The sequence below is a fragment of the Aricia agestis genome, chromosome 6 (genome assembly GCF_905147365.1).
Source record: "Aricia agestis chromosome 6, ilAriAges1.1, whole genome shotgun sequence".
NCBI classification, from domain to species: Eukaryota; Metazoa; Arthropoda; class Insecta; order Lepidoptera; family Lycaenidae; genus Aricia; species Aricia agestis.
Window position 1 is genome coordinate 13,960,238 of NC_056411.1, and position 23,508 is coordinate 13,983,745.

The following is a 23,508-nucleotide window of genomic DNA, read 5'->3' on the forward strand; positions in this document are numbered from 1 at the left end:
ATTGTGTGCGGACCAAGCATGTTCGAAGATGATCTTTGTTCATCTTAGGACTTCAACATCTCCAGGATTCAATGTGAATATCTGAAGCTTGCACCAATATTTCACTCCAAACTTCAGAGAGATAATAATAGCTACAAAGAAATGATTACTTTTCTCATTGGTATAGCTAAAAATACCTTTGTAATTTCCGTAATTACCTATGTTTAATAATTTTTTATATAAAACGTGTGGACCGCGAAGGTCGTTTCATGTCTTAAAACGGACCCCGAGCGAAACTAATTGGTGACCCCTGAATTCTAGTCTAATCTAATGCTTAAATATATTAATACTCGAATTCACCGCCTAGCAAAAAGTTATCTTCTATAATAATAACTATTATCGCATGAATATTTCAGAGTCGACTGTATTTTGCCGAAGATGACGTCAGAGCACGAGCGAGTTTACCTTCTGCGGAACGACGCAAAAAAGTTCGAACATGGATTACTACACTACTACAAGTATGTGATCGCTGTAAGTTTTCCGATCGCAGCTAGAGCGCATTAGGGTGCGTCCACATTTGTATCATTTGCGCGATATCTCCGATCATCTCCGTCGCGATCAACGCGCCGTATCAAGTATGCGTATTATAGTGTGGACGCCTATTAGATCATTCTGCCGATCATGTGTGTATTTGATACGACACGTATCAAATACGCGGTTAATAGTGATCGGGGCGTATCGTGATACGCGTATCGTTTTGACACGCTTCGATGATCGCGATTTTTTAGACATATTTTAGATGGCTAAAGTGTAAAAAAACCGCTAAAATCGCAAATCGAAATCGATATCAGTTTCGGGAGTAAGGCACCAGATCGCGCAAATGATACGAGCTGGCGGCCGGCGGCTGGCGGCTGGCGGCTGCCAGCGGCCAGATATTCCAGATGAAAAAGGACGACGCGGACTCATCGCCAAATTAGTTTTTTCTCAATAACTCGATAAATATACAACATTTTAAAAATCCGCTAGATCGGTTTCTCAATGATAGAATTTTATACAATGTGTCAAAATATTAACTTAGTTCAATGCACGGTTATGGCAATAAATGAAAAATTCGTGAAAATTAGATGCCTGTTTGTGATTTTTTTCTATCGAGAAAATTTTAAGGTATCGTGCTTTTGTTCAGATTAATTCTTGGAAAGTATAATGTATTATCTAATTTTAGAAAATGAAACAATTCAGGGCTTATTTTCAAGTATAAAAATAAATTGTAAAATCGAAAATTTTGGGTTAGTCGCCCCCTTAAATTATAGTTGAATATCAGCACCAATTCCGCCTTCAGGATTTCGACTTTCAGACAATTTCTTTGATCCTGCCGCGTCGCCAGTGAAATAGCAATGTCGTGGTAACATTTTTAATGTGACCGGACAAATTGCATCCAGTCAAAAGTTAGTGACCTGACCCCAACAATTCCTTCTAAAACCCACCAGTCCGGTCAAAAGCCGGACGGTTGGGAACCCCACAGAAATCGATTTGCCTGTGAATCGATTACAACTCAAAATAAAATTACAAACAAAGATGGCGGAACATTGTAAGCAAAGTTTTTTCATTGTAGTTGGCGGAGTATGAGATGGCGCACGACTACAACAACGGCGTGATAGCGATCTTCGACTACATGGACGTCGACATGTTCGTGCTGATGAAGCACACCAACATCGTCGAGATGCACCTGGCGTTGATGATCATGACGGTAAGAATTTACCCACCTTGAACCATCTTTTTAGGGTTCCGTACCCAAAGGGTAAAACGGGGCCCTATTACTAAGACTTCGTTGTCTGTCCGTCTGTCCGTCTCACGGTGTACGGAGGAGACGAAAAATCGGAAATTTTCTATTTTCTTCAATTTTGAATAGACATTATTAATATTATGAATGCAGGAGTAGAACACCCGCGTGTCAATTCGCAATAGTTTTGATCTACCAAAGTTTAGCATTTTTTGCGGCTCGGAAGGGAAAAATCCATATTTCTCCAAAACTTTTACGCAATAAATAAAATTTTGTATACCACCTGAAAGCTTAATAAAAAAGGCATATTTCAAGCTTTTTTAACAATAAAATAATTTTCATTTTTAGATTTTTATTTTTTTTATCCAAAACTAAACAAAAGATGCAATCGAAAATATCGACAAATTAAAGGTATACAAGCATTCTATACGCACAAAAAAAAAAAACACCCGTGAGATCCGTTTACAACTGGGGATATTTGATCGTGAAATCCTACGCTAGGGCTGCCACCATACGTCTTTCAATATGGTGGCTGTCAATAATGCAATAGAAATAGTCATATAATATACTAGCTGGTGCCCGCGACTTCGTCCGCGTCAGCATAGTAGATCACGTCCCAAGTATTATTTTTCAAAGATATTCAATGTACAGAATTGAGTTTCCTACGATTTTATAATATGTATAGATGACTTACTTTGTTCCTAAAAAGGAGAAAACACCACGATACCATTTCGTTATAACTAACAGATCCATGGTTTGGTTCAATCAAATGACACTCGAAAACCGTATGTTTGGTTTAGTTTTTAGCTTTGTTCTTCAAAAAGGAGAAATGTAGGTCGGTGACATAGTTTTGTGTAGAGGACAATTTTAAGAAGGGGGGGAGGAGGGGGTTCGAGAAACGACCGGTGCCGAAGCTCGCTGCATATAAATCAAACGACACTCGAAGTCTGTATACTATATAATTTTTTTATGAAATAAGGGGGCAAACGAGCAAACGGGTCACCTGATGGAAAGCAACTTCCGTCGCCCATGGACACTCGCAGCATCAGAAGAGCCGCAAGTGCGTTGCCGACCTTTTAAGAGGGAATAGGGTAATAGGGGAGGGTAGGGAAGGGAAGGGAATAGTTGAGGGTAGGGAAGGGAATAGGATAGGGGTTAGGGGATTGGGCCTCCGGTAAACTCACTCACTCGGCGAAACACAGCGCAAGCGCTGTTTCACGCCGGTTTTCTGTGAGAACGTGGTATTTATCCGGTCGAGCCGGCCCATTCGTGCCGAAGCATGGCTCTCCCACGTATAAAATTGTTTGGTTTTGGATTAAAAAAATAAAAACCTAAGAATGAAAAAAATATCGACACGGAGGATTAGAAAAAAAGCTTGAAATTTACCTTATTTAATAGGCTTTCGAGTGGAATACAAAAGTTTATTAATTACGTAAAAATTTTGGAGATATATATATATTTTTCCCTTCCGGGCCGCAAAAAATCGCTAATCTTTGGTAGCTCGTAGAATAAACATGCGGATGTTCTACTCTCGCATTCATAATACTAATGCCCATTCAAAATTGAAGAAAAAAGAAAATTTCCGATTTTTCGTCTCTTCCGTACATTGTGCGTCTGTATGTCTTCAGGCTGTAACTCAAAAACCGCTATAGATAAAGAGTTAACATTTTCACAGATTGTGTATATCTGTTGCCGCTATAACAACAAATAAGTACTAAAAACAAAATAAAATTAATATTTAAAGGGAGCCCCACACAACAAACGTGATTTATTTGGCCTTTTTTGCTTTATATCTATAAATGGGAACAGGTGGGTACTTGAATTTTTCACACAATCCTTAGTTGTATGTGTAATTTAATATTTAATAATAATATTATTAATATAAAATAAAAAATTAAGAGGGGCTCCCATACAAAAACACATATTTTGGCCTAATTTTGCTCTATAATGGTACGGAACCCTTTGTGCGCGAGTCTGACTCGTACTTGGCCGATTTTTTTTACTATAGTTTGGGTCGTCTATGGGCCCATTTTTATATTTTTCTCTCGCTTATCTTGAGCCATGATTGCCACCATGTTTGCAAAGTCAAGTATGTATCAGTGAAGAAAATTATTCATAGACAGATGGCGGACCTACGTCATTTTAGTCAGATTGACTAATTAGTTTAATAAGATATACAGAATTCAATATAAGTCGTGCTGGGCTGGGTTTTTTCAATGTTTATAAACCTACCAAATTACCTAGGTCTACCATGTGTTCTGGCAGGGTCGCGGTTGTGTGCCTAATATAGGAGGGCCCAGCGAAGCCTGCAGGCGATTTATACTCCGGAGTCTGTCGGAGTATAGCCATGTACGGTGTCCCAATTTGGGCGGATTCCCTCACCGCTCGTAATAAGGCCCAGCTGCGAAGTGCGCAGCGGGTCATAGCGGTGAGGGTCATCAGGGGGTACCGTACGGTCAACTGGGCGGCAGCTACTGCCCTCGCAGGAGACCCGCCGTGGGAGCTGGTTGCAAGGGTATTCGCCGAGTTGCACCTCCTCGCTTCAGAGAGGAGGGCGCGGGGTGAAGGCCTACAATGGGAGGAGCTCCGGCGGATACGAAGGCTAGGAGAGCAGTGGCTGTTGAGGAAGTGGGGTGAGGACCTGGCGCAGGCCCAGTACGGTCAACGTACTGCTCAGGCTCTGCGTCCAGTTCTTGCGGCGTAGAAGCGTCGCAAGAGAAAACCCCTCACCTTCTGCCTTACACAGGCACTCACCGGACACGGATGTTTCGGTGCGTACTTGTGTAAGGTCGCCAGGAGGGAGCCTACGCCAGCCTGCCATGAGTGCGGCGCTGCGGAGGACACGGCCCAGCACACCCTCGAGGTGTGCGATCGTTGGGCCGTGCAGCGCCATGTTCTCAAGGCGGTGCTTGGGCGGGACCTCTCGCTCTCGAGCATGCTTCGCTGCATGCTCGAGAGCGATGAGGCCTGGCAGGCGGCGGTCTCTTTCTGCGAAACCGTCCTTTCGCAGAAAGAAGCCGCGGAGCGGAACAGAGAGGATGACCCATCCTCCGTTCCGCTCCGCCGGCGTAGGACGGGAGTGCGGAGGCGTCGTTACGCGAATCTCCACACTTCCGTCTAATCCGGGGCTCCGGGCAAGGCTAAACCTGCCCGGTTTAGCTAGTCCCGGCGCCGAGGGGAACGCTTCAGTTTGCCGGAGCATTCCCTTACTTTGGTGGAAGTCCGGTCCCTTTTGAGGTAGACCGGCCGGCCGTGGAGAGAGTCCTGTGTTAGACAGATCCAGGACATCCCTCCGTATACGGCTGAAGGCAAACCGCAGGTGGTTTTAGTGGGTCAGAGTCCCGCATACCCCCGGGGTGCTTCAGCTAACTGAGGCACATCCCCAACCCGGGCACCCATGATGGGTTTCCCCTAAGCATAAAAAAAAAGGATCGCGGTTGTGTATTCCGCGTATCCCGTGGCTCTGCCTTAAGCGGAAGAGCAGGAACACCGTTGGGGTTTTAGTGGGTATGCCCGGGCGCGGCTCTCCGCCCCCAGGGAGTCCCACATACCCCGGTAGCCCTCCCCAGACTGCCGGGGATGCGCAAACGCATTTCCCCAACGAAAAAAAAAAAAAAGTCTACCATCTGTGATCTGATCAACTTTTCTGATAGTAGGTACAATTTACAGACGTAATAAACATAATATCATTTAAGTAAGTATTAATAATTAAGCCATTCGAGTGAACCAAGTTGACCAATAAACTGAATCAAACTGTAGTCTTACATCATCCAATTAAGGCAGTCAGATAAGCAGCCACTAAAATATCTTTACCGATTGTTAATTTAGGTATAATTTTCAGGAAGGTTTTGGAATGAGGGTAAAAGGACTCCACATTTTATCCAAAAACAAAGGAATCGGTGTGGTCGTCAAAATATTCAAGCGAGTCCTCAGTAAGAAGCTGGCAAATCGCTTGCAGGTTCACAAATCTTTCGACACTTTGTATGACTACGTACCAAAAGATGTGCTACCGGTAGAATACGGTGGACCTGAGAAATCGTTAAGGACTCTCTATGGTAAGTTAAATTATTAAATTGAAAAAAAAAATACTATAACTAAACTAGGCCTTTACGTCCGTTGTGGATGATTTATACAGTATTTTTCAAAGCGAAGTAACCACTCCTCAAATACTGTAGTGCCTGGGACAAGATTTTTTAAATGTCCGTATGGTTGCCCAAGCGCTTACGGCATTCTCATTTCTCGCATCATAGTCGGCCTAGTCCAGAGGAAAGAACTAGTCAATACGTCAGGAACCAACTATGTGCGGGTTTCCTCACGATGTTTTCCTTCACCGTACGAGCGTCCGTAGTATGCACTTGAGATCAGAAAATGTCCCATTGATACAGGCCTAGCCCGGGTTCGAACCTGCACCCACTAGGAGTGCGAACCCAAGGTCTACCCATTAGGCCACGGACGCTCTATTACAATAACTATATACGAACTAACGTAAAATGGGTTTTTTAAAACACGTTCTTAGTAAAGGAAATGTCATTATTTAAGTATAAAATAAGTACCGTTTTAAAATTGAGAAAATTTCCTATACGCAAAGGTAATACACAATTTGAAAAATTCTGCTCGATAGAAAATAATCTCAAAGATGACTGTTATAACGCTGTTTTTTATAATTAAATCATTTTATGGCTAAATTACACACTTTCTAGAAAAAACAAAAAATGTAGTATATGTGTCGTAACCTAACGTAATTTGATATAATTGAACAGTGTAATACTAAAAACAAAAAGTTTTTACTCCTATTTTCTATTATCAAGGCACGCGGCGAGCGCGTAACAGCCACTGTACAAGGCGCGCTGATATGAATGTTATTTTAATGTCCTTAACGTCGATATTTGTACTGACAGTCATCGACCTGCTTACTGGGCCTTAACTCAGTGGGAATCATTTTTCCGGGACAAAAAGTATCATATTGTCCTTTCCCGGGACTCGAAGTATCCCAATTCCAAATTTCAGCAAAATCGGTTCAGTGGTTTGGGCGTGAAGAGGTAACAGATAGACAGACACACTTTCGCATTTATAATATTAGTAAGTATAGATCAAGTATAATTATTATTGTACTTAGTATGTGGAAGTATGGATAATAAAAAATTATTTTTAGCAGTAATAATATTATGTACTAATTATTGCTCTACATAGAGTAAATTGTGAACTTTAGAATAGAAGTTTGACGGCGCTTGGTCAAACTTATATCCTACTTCCTACTAATATTATAAAGGCGAAAGTTTGTTTGGATGTATAGATGTATGGATGTATGGATGTGTGGATGTATGGATGTTTGTTACTCTTTCACGCAAAAACTACTAAACGGATTTTAATGAAACTTTACAATAATATAGCTTATACATCAGAATAACACATAGGCTACAATTTTAACCGACTTTCAAAATGTGGGAGTTGTTATGTTCGTTTTCTTATGTTCAACGATTACTCCGCCGTTTGTTAACAGATTTTCAAATTTTTTCTTTTGGTATATAGGGTATCATCCCAATTTGGTACTATATTTACAAAAGTGGTGATCTGATGAAGGATCCATAAGTAATCGAGGGAACTCCTCAAAATTAATAGGGAAACATGTGCTGAGCTGACTTCGGTTTCGTGAAAAGTATTCTAAGCATATGCTACCAACAAGTAAAATTTTGCACCGAGGTATACCAGGTATATCGCGGTTCGGAAGGTGCTGAGAGAACTCCTGATTCTTTATAGATACAAGTTTGAGAGTTTCGGCGTTGTTAAGCATATGCTACTATGCAAATTAAATTCATCATCATCATCATCACTAGTCACTACCATATTATACCATGCATCGTTCCATGGTTATGACTTATGAGCCTATAATGACCCTGTCATTATTGGTACTTTTCATAGTCTTTTAGACTCGACTCGAGTTTGTCGAGCGATAATTAAAAAAAAATCTATACCTACCTAATATTATAAACCTGAAGAGTATGTTTGCTTGAACGCATTAATCTCAGGAACTACAGGTCCGATTTAAAAACTTATTTCAGTGTTAGATAGCTCATTTATCGAGTAAGACTATAGGCTAAATATTATCACGCTAAGACTAATACGACCGAAGAAACTCAGGAAAATGTGGGAAAAACGAACTATTGGAGCAATTTTTATGGCAATATTAAGCACAGATATAGAGTAGACTAAGTGAAGGGACTAGGGACATAAGCTATTTTTTATGGGAAAATGTAGGGTTTCTGTAAAATTCCTAATTTACGCGGGCGAAGCCTCTAGCCATCTAGTAAATCATATATGTAAGCATATTGCGCCGAATAACATTATTTTTTGTAGCTTTTATTTATTGATTAATATAAAAAAGGATAAAAACATAATCCTTCCAAAAATGTGCAAAACGTATAATAGTTTCGTTTAGGTATTAATATAATATTTCTTTTATTTTTCAGAAGATAATCTGAACGAAATAACATCGCAGAAGTTTCAGAAGCATCTAATAGAGATGAGCAAGGCTGTGACAAATGAGAAACTGAGGCGGAAGGGCAAAGTCGGTGTCAGCACGGACAATGATATTCCTTGTACTTTCGGAACTCTCACTATAGATTAGCCTACTTATCCACACTTATACAGGCGGTATGGTTTACCTCGATAGCGGATTCTTGGAAATCTATTGTTATCGCAGTCGAATCCAACCGTATTAGGGCTTGACAGGTTAAATATATTATTTAGCCCGGCCGCACACTGATCAGAAAAGTTCGGACACATCATTCATCATATCAGGTTCATACATTTTGTTGTAGACCCCGCATACTATCAAAATTCTGACGTGTCAAAATGTATAAGCGCGGCGGTGTATTTTTCTGATCAGAAATTCGAATAATGTGCGGCCGGGCATAAACTTTAAAGTACTTAGTAGCAACTAATATATTTTGTAGTAACAACAGCTAATTTTGTAGTTTATTTAATTTATAACCATTTCTGTGAATAGGCATGTCGCAGCATTGCGCAAACCTCATTGGTTTTAAATGCTGTTTATTTTAAATTAAGTTTAAAAATAGCAATATTATGTGTATTGGTAAATATATAAATTAAAAAAAAGCTCATCTTGGCGGGGGCACTCCCGTGCCCCCAGAACAGGGTGTAACGAAACGAAGTGATAATACTTTAGGGTGTGTATGTCTCCCCTGTATAGAATTCACTGTGAAAGTAGCAGCCTGCAGCGCTGAAAGAGTATTTTTTTCACTTTTGTTTGGGAAATTCATTAATTCTGGAATGCTTGCACATACATAGATCAAGATCTATGTCTGTGGAATGTAGATGCTTCCTGACCTGACCTGACCGTATATTACAGGGGATTCATAATATACACCCTATAGTTTCTTTTTTATTATCACTTTGTTTTGTTACAACTGTATCTTATTACTATGCCTTTGCACAAAATATAAAATATTTATATTTTGTAGTAGTACCAACTACCAAGCCCTTGTTTATGTATACGAGTAAGGACTATAAAGGAGTGAGCACACTGAGACGGGCCGTGCCGGGGCTCAGCGTGCCGGGGCTCATCGCAAAAATCCGCCTCCATACAATTTGTATGGAAGCGGAAATCCGCTGCGCCCCGACACAGTGTGCGATACGCGCATCCGCTTCCATACAAATTGTATGGAGGCGGATTTTTGCGATGAGCCCCGGCACGCCCGTCTCAGTGTGCTCACTCCTTAAATGCCACACGATGCGGTGCGGCGGCGATACGCCCGACCGGTGCATACGCCGCTCCGGTGTCCTACATAATATAAAAACGGATGGTATGGCACACGGCGCGTCCGGTGCCGCTCCGGGCGGGCGCTGCACCGCACGCGCACCGGAATCGAGATGAGGGGGGGATGTGGGGAGCTCGACGAGTCTGTCGCTCGCTGGCCGCTGCTACATCTACAGTACTGCGAATCGTTGCGGTGCCGCACTCACCGTGTGGCCGGTAGTCCGGTGAGACTGAGTGGTGCTGCACCGCGTCGTGTGGCATGGCCGTAAGGGCCAGGTCACAACACTGCGTTGCGGCGTCCCATCGTATAAATCTACGACGCCACAGAACGCATCGTCAAAATTTCCGTGTAAAGAGTGCTATGCTAAAATATTATGAAATTTTTGCGTTGCAATATCGCATCTCATTTATATGTGTAACGTTGTTTTTGCGATACGACGCCGCAACGCAGTGTTGTGTCCTGCCCTAAAGACTAGAGTTTAAATTTAAATATTAACTAATTATTATTAATAGATACTTACACTTTGTATTATTATATCCTACCCGGGCTATCAGCAATTTAAACTAGGAAACAATTACAACAGATGCGTCATCGATAATAATAATAATAATTGAAGGAAAGGTCAATATGAAGGCTTGAAAGATTCTAATTTCTGACCGTAGTATTTTATTAAAAGTTTAAAAATCCTGACTGTTATTATGCCTGATTATTTTTAATAAAAAAAATGTGCTAATTTTTTTTTCTAATGCGCTTTTTAAATTTAAATCGAGCCTGAAATGGGTCGATTTAAATTTTAAACTCGTCCGCGCGAACGAGCGCGGCGCGGCGCGGCGGTTTGGCTGCTGCACCGCGAGATCACAGGGTGACAGACGTGCGAGCAAGTACGCGGTCTTATGGCTCGACGATCTTTAATCACCTGTGTGTCAGCAAAGAGCCACGAGCCGCGAGCCTGGGGGCATGGTAATCCAGTGTGAGCGATTCTCGTGTGTCACTGACGCGAGCCGAGTAAGTTCGCGAAATTAAAACCCGCGTACTTTAAGTTCGTACGTCTATCAGGCACTTATAAAAAAATAGATTCTTATTTCTTACATAATACTTACTTATGGTCTCAAAGTGTAGCGGCTAAACCGCTCGTTTGAGCGGACACAAATAAATCGAGCCTTAGTATCGATCTTATGATTGACGAGAATGTATGCAGGGTGCATTAACTAGCAAATAATCAGTGGACATAAATGGATAACATTGATTAACTGTTCAAAAAAATCTTGTATCTTTACTTCGAGTATAATGTAAATCTTTATAATGATTCATATACTACCAGAAAACGTTAATAATTTATGATTTTATTTATTCAGTACAATTTATAAAGTGTCATACAAGTTTTGGAATATATTATTATTTATTTATTTTATTTTGTTAGGAATACTTACAGCATTTTAAGACAACAGTGAGATGTACACGTTACACAGCGATATGCCAATTAAAAGTTTCCACTAGTGTATAATAAGTTACACGTATATCTAACACTAGCTAGGTATTTGACCGAGCTTCGCTCGGTATTCGATGAAAATGACATTTTCTAAAAATGATTCGTAGCTGGAAGCTCTAGAATTTATGAATGATGGGGCGTTCCCCATCATTCATAAATTCTAGAGAATATGACGACTCGCTTCGAGAAACCTTGACTTTACATACCTCGGCTTTCGACACGATACACTAACGAACACATTTAAATATATAGAACTTACGCAGAGCCCCACTCCGAAGAAGGTCCAGCCTTCGCCACAGCTGTTGCTTGCCGTCATTTATCACAATCATTATAAGTTTTGCATCGCGGCCATCAAGTTTGTACTGCCTTCTTCAATACGTACACGAATTCAGTATATAAACCTGTCCGCAAGTCAGTCGTGTATACGCCACACGCGGATTTTGTGTCGAGGCAAGACTACAAGTGTTATTTTGTTTTAGCGTAGGTAGTACTTTTTGTTTATTACTATAATTGTAGTTAGTTGCTTCATACACTTTATTCTAATTGACTACTATTATTTTGTGTCTAAAATAATAAATACAGTTTACATAAAGTAATAGCCATAAAGTTTACAATTGAGATTTTAATCATTACAATTAGTGAACTCCAAGTTATTTTAATTTTTTTATCATTGCACCAAATAAACTTTTTTTTAGAACTAGACGCTTGTTAGGGCGTGGCGCTTTCGTGGCGAAAACCACAAATTTTCTTACAGTAGAATTTTGTTGTTCTTTTTGTAGCCTGTAGTGTTTCTACGTGTAGCTTCGGGGCTTTTTCGGTGCAAACAAATAAGTTTTAATAAAATTAAATTAAATTAAAATCGGCCAAATGTGAGTCGGACTCGCGCACGAAGGGTTCCGTACCGTTATAGAGCAAAATTAGGCCAAAAAATTGTTTTTTGTATAGGAGCCCCCCTTAAATTTTTATTTTATTTTAATATTATTATTAATTATTGAAGTTAACATATAATTAAGGCTTTTGTAAAAATATCGAGTGCCTACCTGTTGTCATTATTGATATCGAGCGAAAAAGGTAAAAAAATCAGGTTTGTTGTATGGGAGCCCCCTTAAATATTATTTTTATTTTGTTTTTAGTATTTGTTGTTATAGCGGCAACAGAAATACACAATCTGTGAAAATTTCAGAAGTCTAGCTATAGCGGTTCAGCCTGAGACAGACAGACAGACAGACGGACAGACATCGAAGTCTCAGTAATTACGGAACCCTAAAAAGCATTGACATGAGTTATAAATTAATAGATTGGGTATACTATTGTTTCCTAAAACTTCTTGCGTTCTTTTTAATATTTTTGCTAATAAAGCCGTTCTGAGAAAGTTTGATATTATTTTTTGTTTGAATTAAGTACTAATAAAATATTATGGATTGGATGGACTTTTCGGTTGGCTGGCATTGTTGGTTTTGGACCCATAAATAATATTATTTATTTTTACGTTTAAAAATTTATTCGGGATTAATAAATTCGCTCATAATACCTACTCTTTAAAAATAAGCAACTTTTTTCTATGGCAGGAACTTTTTAGTTCATAACATAATTATTAGCTCCGTGATAACATTATATTCTGCTGTCTGGTACAAAAGAACCATCAGCTCCAAATACCACTTTAGAACATGGGTTTATGCGGTATGCCACATCATTTATTAAAATTAAATGTAAAAACTTATTTTATATAAAACAAAATTTAATTGCAATTTGCAAGAGGTTCGATTTACAATAAAGAATGAATTTTTGAGTTCGGTGACCTTAGATGCATGTTTTATTTATTTATTTATGTATTTAATATTGGAAAACCAACAGCTTACAATTTTACTTTTAATAACTTTAACTAATAAGTAGTTAAATAATAGATAAAATAGATGCCAATGACAATTTTTCACCATTACCAAATTCCAAAGAAGAACTAGCAAACAAACATGATTTTTAACACAACAAACAAAATTCTGTGTAAAGCTTACAAAGTACAATGATGTTTAAGAGAATAGAATATAGAATAGAACAGTACTTAATTATAAATCAATAGAAAATATTAATCGAAAAAGTTAAGGTTCAGTTTGTCTCTTGCATTCTTGGTCCGCAATATATAAGGATCGAAAGATAATTTTTTACAGATATTATTAAAAAGTTTCTGCGCCAACTGGTTTTTTAAATTTAAATTACAATTTGCTATCTTAAATGGATTTTTGGCATGGATTGGCCGAAGTGGTTCCATTAACTGAAACCAGGCAATGAAGTTTATTATTTATTGTTCATCAATTGTTGAATTGATAAACAATCAACAAAAAACCCCACTGTGTATGCTTATGCATGTGTGAGCATAATTTTGGAGATAGCTAATCAAGAGCATTAATGAATACATAAACTCCTGTCAGAAAAACACAGAAACCACGCATAAATCCTCCGAGACTAACTATCGAAGATCAAAACACATAATTGATTTACAACCTTAGTTTTTTATAGTCAAGATCAAGTTATAGCAGACTGGCTCACCTCTGTAGCGGTCACGGTTATAGTCATCTAGTAGTTAGTAGATAACTATAATTATTAACTAGTTGTATTCTATCATAAATCATTTTTTTTTTGTTTGCTATAACCAAAGACCTTTAGGCATAACTTATAAACATAAATTAGTCTTGTTGTTTAAGTATAAGTTTTATAACTATATGCCAACACTTCCGTATACAATACAGTCATTGCAAATAATTCGTGGAGTTTCGTGTGATCATGATTGACCTTCGATGATTGATTTAGATATAATTAATTTAATCTTCTTATATATAAAAATGGATTTCCAAATGTGTTAGTCGCGCTAGAACTCGAAAATGGCTGAACGGATTGGGCTGTTTTTAGTCTTAAAATATTCGTAGAAGTCCAGGGAAGGTTTTAAAGTGACACGAAGTTCACCGGGACAGCTAGTTAATTATATTATTATGTATGTTACTACACCTTTTTTTACATGGAAACTGCTTTACGCAACCACGGCGGATTAGGGACATCGGCCGGGGTGTGTAGGACTCCCCAGTATGGTCTACCCACTAAAACCCCATGGTGCTCCACTCTCCGCTTACGGCAGAGTTGCGAGTACGATAGAACCTACCGCAAGTCTACCGCTTACCAGCGCTCGTCCACTGCATCATTCAGACTCGTTACGTCATATTACTACACATACCGCCGTACTCAGAGACATTTAATTGTGATTAACCTTCAATATAATTAAGAGTTTGACAGACAATGTAGGGGACTTATGTCAAAATTCTAAATTAATTACATTTAAGTAAGTAATTAATGTTCCACACTGGGTGAGGCAGCTAGAGTCGTCGTCGATAGGTCGTTTTAAGTTTTACAAGTAGTTATTTCAACATAATATTTAGTGGGCTTTACTTATTATAATCCAGAAACTAGTCTACAAGATAATATAAAAGAAACTGATATTTAAATATTATAGTAAGTATATTAAAATTTAAAATCTATCGATACATTAAAATCTTTTCTTGTCTAAAAATCTTTTGAATGGAATCCCGAATGGAACGAAGTTTTAAATTTTCCGCCAGTTGATGTCATCACCATCTGCCCCTAGCCCCCTACTACGCAGGTAATAAAATAAGTGTCGGTCGAAAAGTCTCGTTCCGTCTAGCCCCCTTTCGCAACGCGCGATAAGGAACTTCGTTCCAAAAACTGAGCTTAATTCATTTTAATTAGGTAACTAATTTTATCTTATTTGAACAAAACTCATAATTTTGCAATTAACAATAATTATTACATTTTATTTTATCTTGTAATAATTAGTTCATTTCATATTTAAAATTAATTTTCCTCTATGAATATTAATTGGCCAACTTTACGCGCAATGTGCGGCACAAAACTCAAAGTCCCTGGCTGGTTTAAGAACTCAGACGCAAATTCAAGAAAGTAAAAAAAATATCTTAACTAGGTATGAAGGTTTTACGATCGCTACTCTCTATATATATTATATATTCTACATAAATCGCCAATCTGTACTTATTATATATTTTACAGATTCACAAAGAATGGACGGAGTCATGGGTTGGCATTTGAATCACGCATTATAGGTAGAAAGGGAAGAACGGTGGCATTTTATAGGGGTTACTTACCCCTTTCAAATGACACCTGATTTGTGTCTAGGAGATGCATAGTTTTTTTAATACGTGTTTGAAGTTACGTGTGACGGAACATTATTTTTTGTTAACATGTCTAAAATATTAATTTTTCACTATAGTTACATTTTGTTTTACGCGTAATTTGTTTGTAAAATGTATTTAAGTGTCATAAATATAAGAACAGTATACAATTCTTAGGTAATTAATTATAGCAGTGTATCACTCCGTGCTGGCCCAATACGACTTGGTTGGGTTAGGTTAGATGGCTCAGGCGTCTTAGCCGTCGTGGTTATTTTTTGTGAACCACACAGAAATAGGTAGCGGGGCTCCGTCGACCAATAATTAATTGAAGCCAGTTGTTATAATATATCTATAAAAAATAAAGGGGGTGCAATTAAACCTTTAGTTAGTTTGCCAGGGTGCAAAAAAGTGCCTATAATTTGTTACGCAAGGGCGATAGGGCTTTGCATCGGAGCTGTTTATTTACAATATAAGACATACTTTGAACCAAGTTTGCCCACACCCAAAAAATACTAATTTTGTCGTAAGTCCACTAATTTGGTTGTTCTATTGAACATAACCTCAAAAACTAAAAATAAAAATTTCGTGGTAACTACTGATTTCCTAACTTTAGGGAGGGGTTAGGGGGGTTAACCCCCCACGCCCCCCCCTCCCCTCCCCCCTCCTCTCCCGCCCCCTCCCTATAATGCGTAGTTTAAATGCAACCCCGGAGTCATCGTTGAACAAATTTAACTTTAATCCACATTCTTACCCCCTTCTCAAAACTTTGAATGTCCCATTTATTACTGAATTCAAAAAAGTGGTTTTAAAATAAGTTAAAAGCTTCTGTCTAATAGCGGGTCTACATTATTCCAATCCAGTGGTCTAGTCCGGAATGCTTACGAATGTAAACCGGCCATCTTATTCTTATTCTAATAAAAACATACTAAGTATAGTTTTAACTTTTAGGTACTTCAGAAGTAGCTAAATATAATATAAGCAAGACTTAGTACTTCTCTAATTAAAGTTCATGGAGTCTCTACCTCCAACCCCGATACTGGAGTTTAACCCGGACACCCTGCGGGATGTGCGGAGACAGTTCCACCTGGATGACGTCGCCAAGATACACGAGAGCGTCGACCTCATAGAGGCCTGGCTCCAGAAACAGGAGCACCATGTTATAAAGGATTATGGTGAGCTGAAAACTATTATTATTATTATTATACATTATTATGGTTTCCGAAATCCAAATCGACAGTAGGTGCAATTATTACGTATCTTGCGACAGGTAATCTTCTTATATATGTCGCAGCCGACTGGTTTATATAGCCGTTCAATCAAACAGTAGCCCTTTGACTGAACAACGCCATTCAATCACACGGCCATACGTCGTTTAGCCGACTTGTTGACTACAACATTCAACACTACAGCTAGACGACGCTTAGCCAACTGGTTTGTTTTGGTTTTGGCGGGGGGCTGCGCCCCCCGAGCCCCCCTTTTATTTGACGGCAGTCGCCGCCTCGCTGCGCTCGCTCGGCTCCCTCAGTGTTGTGGTCTAAGTTCTAACCTAACCTAACCAACTTTTGGACTTCCTGGATTGTGTTTGTTTATGTTTTGACGGAGGATGTGCCCCCCCTAACCCCCCTTTCGGGGGAGGCTGCGTCCATCCATTTCATAATCCTATAATTTATCCTCGAATTTGTTGAAATTTTAATTCACTCGTATGTGCCTCCAAAATTATTGTCTCTTTAAAAACTTGTAACTTTTATTAACTACTTTCTTTCCGAAAAACAACCACAAACCCCAACAAACACCTGCTAGTTGACGCCATATTGTAAATAAAACGCACATAGCGCCGCAGCGGTGCGCGCTGAACTACTTCAATTAAACGGCGCGGCGGCTTTTGAATCAGCTGTAGTGTTGAACGTTTTTTACGACTAAAATATTCAATATAAAAGCTAGACGTGTGATTGAATGGCGTTGTTCAGTCAAAGGGCTAGCTGTTTGATTGAACGGCTATTTAAACCAGTCGGCTGCGACATATATATAAAAATTCTCGAATCTCGTATCACAATGTTGGGCCGCGTACTTACTCCTCCGAAACGGCTTTACTGATTTTAACCAAATTTTATATGCATATTCAGTGGGTCTGAGATTCGGCTACTTATTACTTTTTTTATTTATTTGCATGTTGAATAAATAATAGTAAATTCTTACAGCTCGAAACTGACGGCGACCATTGTTTGTGGCTTGTGCGACGGGATAGAGATGGACGTTGCCATGGTGACATACTTATTTAGTCACTTCAATAAAATAATGCGGGCGAAATACTTTATATGGCAAAGAAACGTTTGCCGGGATAGCTAGTTTAATAATATAATAACCCTCATGGGTACCTGCCAGCGACAGATAGACTTTCATTATTTTATGAAAGCTGAAAGTTTTCCTGTATAAGTATGACGGATGACCGCTGTAGAGGTAAGAACAACTAGCAACTTTGGAGTTTAACAGTTACTTTAGGAGGTATACAGTTCTGAGATAAAAAGGACCTGTCTTTAGACTTTGAGGTGATCTGGCAGTGGGAAAAGTTGTAATGGGCCTGTCGCCTGATATGCTTTGTTTGTCGCTTTTTACATATTTTTTTACGTACCAAGTTTATATTTTCTCTTAATCTACTATATTAAGTCCATCACGCCTTGGACCTTTTAAATATACTAGAGATCGCCCAATGGTCGAAATTCGACCTTAGTTTCAACGACATTACGACTACTACCTTTAATTTGTAAAAAAAATATTGAACTCTTGTCTCTAGGACTTAGCTGATCTCGGACTGGCCGTGTAAGCATTGTCTAATAGTATCTTAGATTCAATAAAAAAACTATAATCCATTTTCAATTATTTGTCACCTTGTTGTCAACAGACTTCAACCATAAATAAAAGAGTATAATTCGTATGTATAGGCTTGTCACTCAAAAATCTGTCATTTCTCATGTGTGTGTGTGTTGTAGTGTGTGTAATGTTTTATTTGTTAAAAAAAATGTATGATAGAAGCATAATTTCAAAATAATATTAGCTCGATGCACTCCTTCACCATATAAACTATATCTGTGCAAAATTTCATGCACCTACGTTTCCCCATTTTTCGTAAAAAGGGTTACAAAGTTTTTCTCACACGTATTAATATATAGATTTTATACCTCCTATAAAAGTTATATAAATTTAAAAGTAAGCTTCATACTTTATCAAAGGTTAGGTAGACCTATAGAACTGGATTATGCCTCCTAAAGCCACCGCGACACAACGACAGTAAACAGGAAAACTTTCAGCTTTTATGAAATAATGAAAGACGATGAAAGGCTGTCGCTGGTTCTTGGATTACAAGCAAAGATCATGGAAAATATCAGCTATCTGTAAAAATATTGCATACGAAGCGTGCGGGGGCACTACCGTGCCCCCAGATTTGCGGGGCGGCCGCTCGTCTTGGCGGGGGCCAAGACGAGCCAAGCCACAAGCGAGGCGCAAGGACACAGGACACTATAACATACTATAACCTACCTTTTCTCAAAACGTTTCGTCGTATTTTTGTCTTCTTGTCGCTTTCTTGTCACAATCGGGCGATTCATAAGACAAAAACCAGGATCTCACAGATCTGGCGTGAAACTATCAGCATTATTAACATATTCTTATTTTTAGATAGAAAACATTTGGAGCGTGCGATAATATTCAATAAGGGTTCCGTGGAGAAAACCAAGAACAAAATAGACAACATCTGCAGATTCAGAGCACTGTATCCCAAATATTTTGGGCCAATCATAAGAGAGCAAAGATTATTATTATACCCTGATATGTAAGTATTAGGTATTACTATGAATAACTTATTAATTCCAAAAAGATTAACGCAAAGTAGTAATTTCTAACTAGAGAACTCGATAACAATAAATAATTTTTAATAAATTTTTAACAATTCCTTTAATAAAGTTATAACTAATTTTTTATGTTCCAAATTAATGTTTAATCAATAAATATACAGGGTGTAACAAAAATAAGTGATAATACTTTAGGGTGTGTATGTGTTCCTTGTACAGAGTTCACTGTGAAAGTAGCAGCGCTGAAAGACGAACATTTTTTTTCACTTTTGTATGGGCACGGGCCCGAGCGTCACGAGTTTCCCCATACAAAAGTGAAAAAAATTTTTGGTCTTTCAGCGCTGCTACTTTCACAGTGAACTCTCTACAAGGAACACGTACACACCCTAAAGTATTATCACTTATTTTTGTTACACACTGTATATATTACTATCATATAAATAGGTATATAGTAGACAGTACCTTATAAAAATGTTTAATTACGACTATATAATTATAACTCTATCAATAGTCCAATTGAGATTTAAATCTATATATTAATACGTGAGAGAAAAACTTTGTACCCTTTTTACGAAAAATGGGGAAACGTAGGTGCATGAAATTTCGCACAGTTATAGTTTATATGGTGATGGAGTGCATCGAGCTAATATTATTTTAAAATTATGCTTTTATCATATATATTTTTAACAAATAAAACGTTACACACACTACGACACTACTACTAGGAAAAATGACAGATTTTAGAGTGACAAGCCTGTACATACGAATTATACTCTTTTATTTACGGTTGAAGTCTGTTGACAACAAGTTGACAAATTGAAAATAGATTATTGTTTTTTTTATTCAATTTTAGATACTATTAGACAATGCTTAAACGGCCAGTCTGAGATCAGGTGAGTCCCAGAGACAAGAATTGAAAAAAACTATGATAAAATACGGTAGGCGTAGGGATGTGACGACCCCACCGCCCGCCTGATGGTAGTTCTGTCTCACAATAATTAGTGTGGGATAGATCTAACATCAAGCGCAGTTAGTCAACCGAAGGATGGCGGTAAAACCATCAACGATAGGGTCAGTGAAGAAATCCATGGTCATCAATGGGCTGCAGCATGGTAGGTTTGATTCATTGGTCCCCTGTCAGATTGCCAATCCGCGTGCTCCGCGTGGCAATTATGAGCAAATGCCTCTTATGAAACGCACCAGAAAAAGATGACCCCTAGTTCCCGGTGGCGGTACTATTCCTGGCCACAGTAGCGGCCATGGTAACGGCACTGCGAGGGGTGCTAAGAATCTCCGGGCTACGGATCGCTACCACCAACTGGACCTGGCGACGTACAACGGACGAACGCTTAGACTCGAAGACCACCTAGTCGAACTGGAGGTAGAATTGGAAAAAATCCGTTGGCACGTATTAGGGTTGTGCGAGGTCCGAAGACAAGGGGAAGACACCATGACTCTGCCATCGGGTCACCTTTTCTACTTCCGAGATCATACATCCCGGGGCGGCGTGGGATTCCTCGTCAACAAATCTCTCGTTGACAACGTTGTCGAGATCTCGAGTGTGTCGGAGAGGGTAGCGTACCTTGTTTTGAGACTCACCGATAGGTATTCTCTCAAGATAGTACAAGTGTACGCACCAACCTCGACACATTCCGATGACGAAGTGGAGACCATGTACGAAGACATCTCCAAGGTCTTAAATACCACCCCTAAGACCCTCTTCAATGTTGTCATGGGAGATTTTAACTCCAAAGTAGGAGTACGAGCTAGCGGCGAAACTTGCTTGGGACAGCACGGTGTTGGGATTCGAAACCACAGGGGGCAAATGCTGATCAACTTTCTCGAAAAAGAGGGGTTCTTCTTGATGAATTCCTTATTCAAAAAGAAGCCCCAAAGAAAGTGGACATGGCGAAGCCCTGACTTTGTGGTAAGGAACGAGATAGATATCATCATTACGGATCGGAAGTATATATTTAGGGATGTCTCTGTGATCAATAGGTTCAATACCGGTAGCGATCACCGACTACTGCGAGGAGTGTATGCTTCAAACTCGAAAGAGCCCATATGCTTAGGTCTACTCTCCGACCCAACTCCCAACAATCCGTCGCTGACACCCAGAAATTTCAGATACAACAGAGAAATAGGTTCGATGCTCTTAACATCTCGGAAACTACAATGGAAGTTGACGAGGCTTTAAATGCAATTGTGGAGAGCATACGGGTCGAAGGTGAAAGGTTTTGTAAGCCCAAGCATGCGGGCAGGAAATCCAAACTTTCGGATGAGACACTCAAACTTATGAGGGAACGGAGGGAAAACACGGACTCGGGTTCGTCAGATGTAAAACTTCTCTCGAGGCGAATACGGAAACTTATACGTAGAGATCTTCGCCGCTCGAATACGTTGGAAATCACGGAAGCGATTGAGCGGAATAGAGGGTCTAAAGTTTTCGTAAGGCGCCTCGGGAGGAGTCATCTGACGAAGGTGAATAATAGCTGTGGCCAAATCGTTTCCTCACGAGGGGGGGTTCTGTCCGAGATCGAGGATTTCTATAGCCGCTTGTATGCTTCACATGCTTCGCAACCTGATCCTCGTGATGACGACCCACGTGCCAAACTCACCCGGCATCTTTCTGGCGAGCTTCCTGACGTCAGTATAGGCGAAATCGGATTGGCTCTGAAACAACTTAAAGGAGGAAAGGCCCCGGGGAGGGACGGAATTACGATTGAACTTCTCAGAGCGGGAGGCGAACCCGTCTTGAGAGAGCTTCGTAAAGTCTTTAATTTTGTCCTTCAACGGAAAGTTTCCCCCGCTTAAAAGCGAGGTGGTTCTCTTTTTTAAGAAGGGCGATAACACCCTTCTTAAAAGTTATAGACCCATCTCGCTTTTGAGTCACATATATAAGTTGTTTTCTAGGATCATTACGAATCGCATATCCAATAAACTTGACGAATGCCAGCCACCGGAGCAGGCTGGGTTTCGCAGAGGCTTTAGCACTATAGACCATATTCACACCTTAAGGCAAGTTGTACAAAAGTCACATGAGTACAGGCAGCCATTGTGCCTTGCCTTTGTGGACTATTAGAAGGCTTTTGACTCTGTTGAGACCGGCTGTTCTGGAAGCCCTGCAACGATGTCAAGTCGATTGGCGTTACGTCGAAGTTTTGAAAGGTCTATATAATGCCGCGTCTATGTCCGTCCGAGTACAGGGAGCCACAACAAGGCCAATTTATTTGCATCGAGGAGTGAGACAGGGGGATATTATTTCCCCGAAACTGTTCACAAATGCGTTAGAGGACGCCTTCAAGACCCTAAACTGGAAAGGACGTGGCATAAACGTTAATGGCAAGTACCTCTCACACCTTCGTTTCGCTGACGATATTGTCATATTGGCAGAATCGTTGGAAGACTTGCAGGAAATGTTGAACGCCCTAAATGAATCTTCCCGGCGGATCGGTCACGGGATAAACTTGGACAAGACGAAAGTCATGTTCAACGAACATGTTCTCCCGAGACCGTTTGCAGTTAGCGGTGTCTTTCTCGACGTCGTAACGGAATATGTCTATTTGGGGCACATACTGCAGGTAGGTAGATATAACTTCGAGAGAGAAACCGATAGGAGGATACAGTTGGGTTGGGCAGCATTCAGGAAGCTAAGCCACATTCTCACGTCGCATTTTCCGCAGAGCTTGAAGACGAAAGTCTTCGATCAATGCGTGCTTCCCGTTATGACCTACGGGGCGGAAACCTGGCCTTTTACAGCAGGGCTAGCTCGTAAGTTTTCCGTCGCTCAGCATGCTATGGAACGCGCTATGCTCGGAGTTTCTTTAGCGGATAAGCTTTGAAATGAAACAATTCGTCAAAGAACTAAAGTCACCGACATAGTGCAGAGAATCAGTACGCTGAAGTGGAACTGGGCTGGTCACGTAGCTCGAAGAACAGACGATCGCTGGAGTAAACTTACTCTGGAATGGATACCAAGGCTGGGAAATCGGGGTGTAGGTCGACCTCCAACTAGGTGGGACGACGATCTCCGTTTAGTTGCAGGCCCATGTTGAAAAAAAAAAAAAAAAAAAAAAGGTAGCAGGAGATCGGTCATCTTGGCGTTCATTGAGAGAGGCCTATGTCCAGCAGTGGACGACTATAGGCTGATATGATGATGATGAAATCAATATTTTTTACAAAATATAGGTAGTAATCCTAATGTCGTTGCAAGTAAGGTCGAATTTCGACCATTGGGCGATCTATAGTATAGATTATGCCTAGTAGCAAAAACTATTGACGTCATTAAATATTAAGTAATTGCTTTTCAAATTAAATAACATTGTTATGATTTACGATCTACTTAACACAATGAAGCTTCTCTTCATTTTTCTTGCTGTTAAAGTTGCGCAATTCTTTGCAATATGGATGGTAAGGCCACTCTAACTGGAAAATACTTTTTATA

At 39.7% G+C, this 23,508-nt stretch overlaps 1 protein-coding gene across 2 annotated transcripts in view; it reads left to right on the top strand.

Annotated features, from left to right (window-relative positions):
* LOC121727757 overlaps positions 1-23,508 on the top strand; it is a 47,389-nt gene that overhangs the window by 7,944 nt on the left and 15,937 nt on the right. The window contains exons 4-7 of one of the 2 annotated variants that reach the window (XM_042115742.1): positions 396-510; positions 1,592-1,726; positions 5,601-5,814; positions 8,227-8,534. The exons of the other annotated variant lie outside the window; for it this stretch is intronic. Of the exons in view, the coding sequence (XP_041971676.1) occupies positions 396-510; positions 1,592-1,726; positions 5,601-5,814; positions 8,227-8,384 (622 nt within the window). The 3' untranslated portion in view covers positions 8,385-8,534. Of the gene's footprint in view, positions 1-395; positions 511-1,591; positions 1,727-5,600; positions 5,815-8,226; positions 8,535-23,508 lie in introns of those variants that run through there. 2 annotated transcript variants of the gene reach the window in all.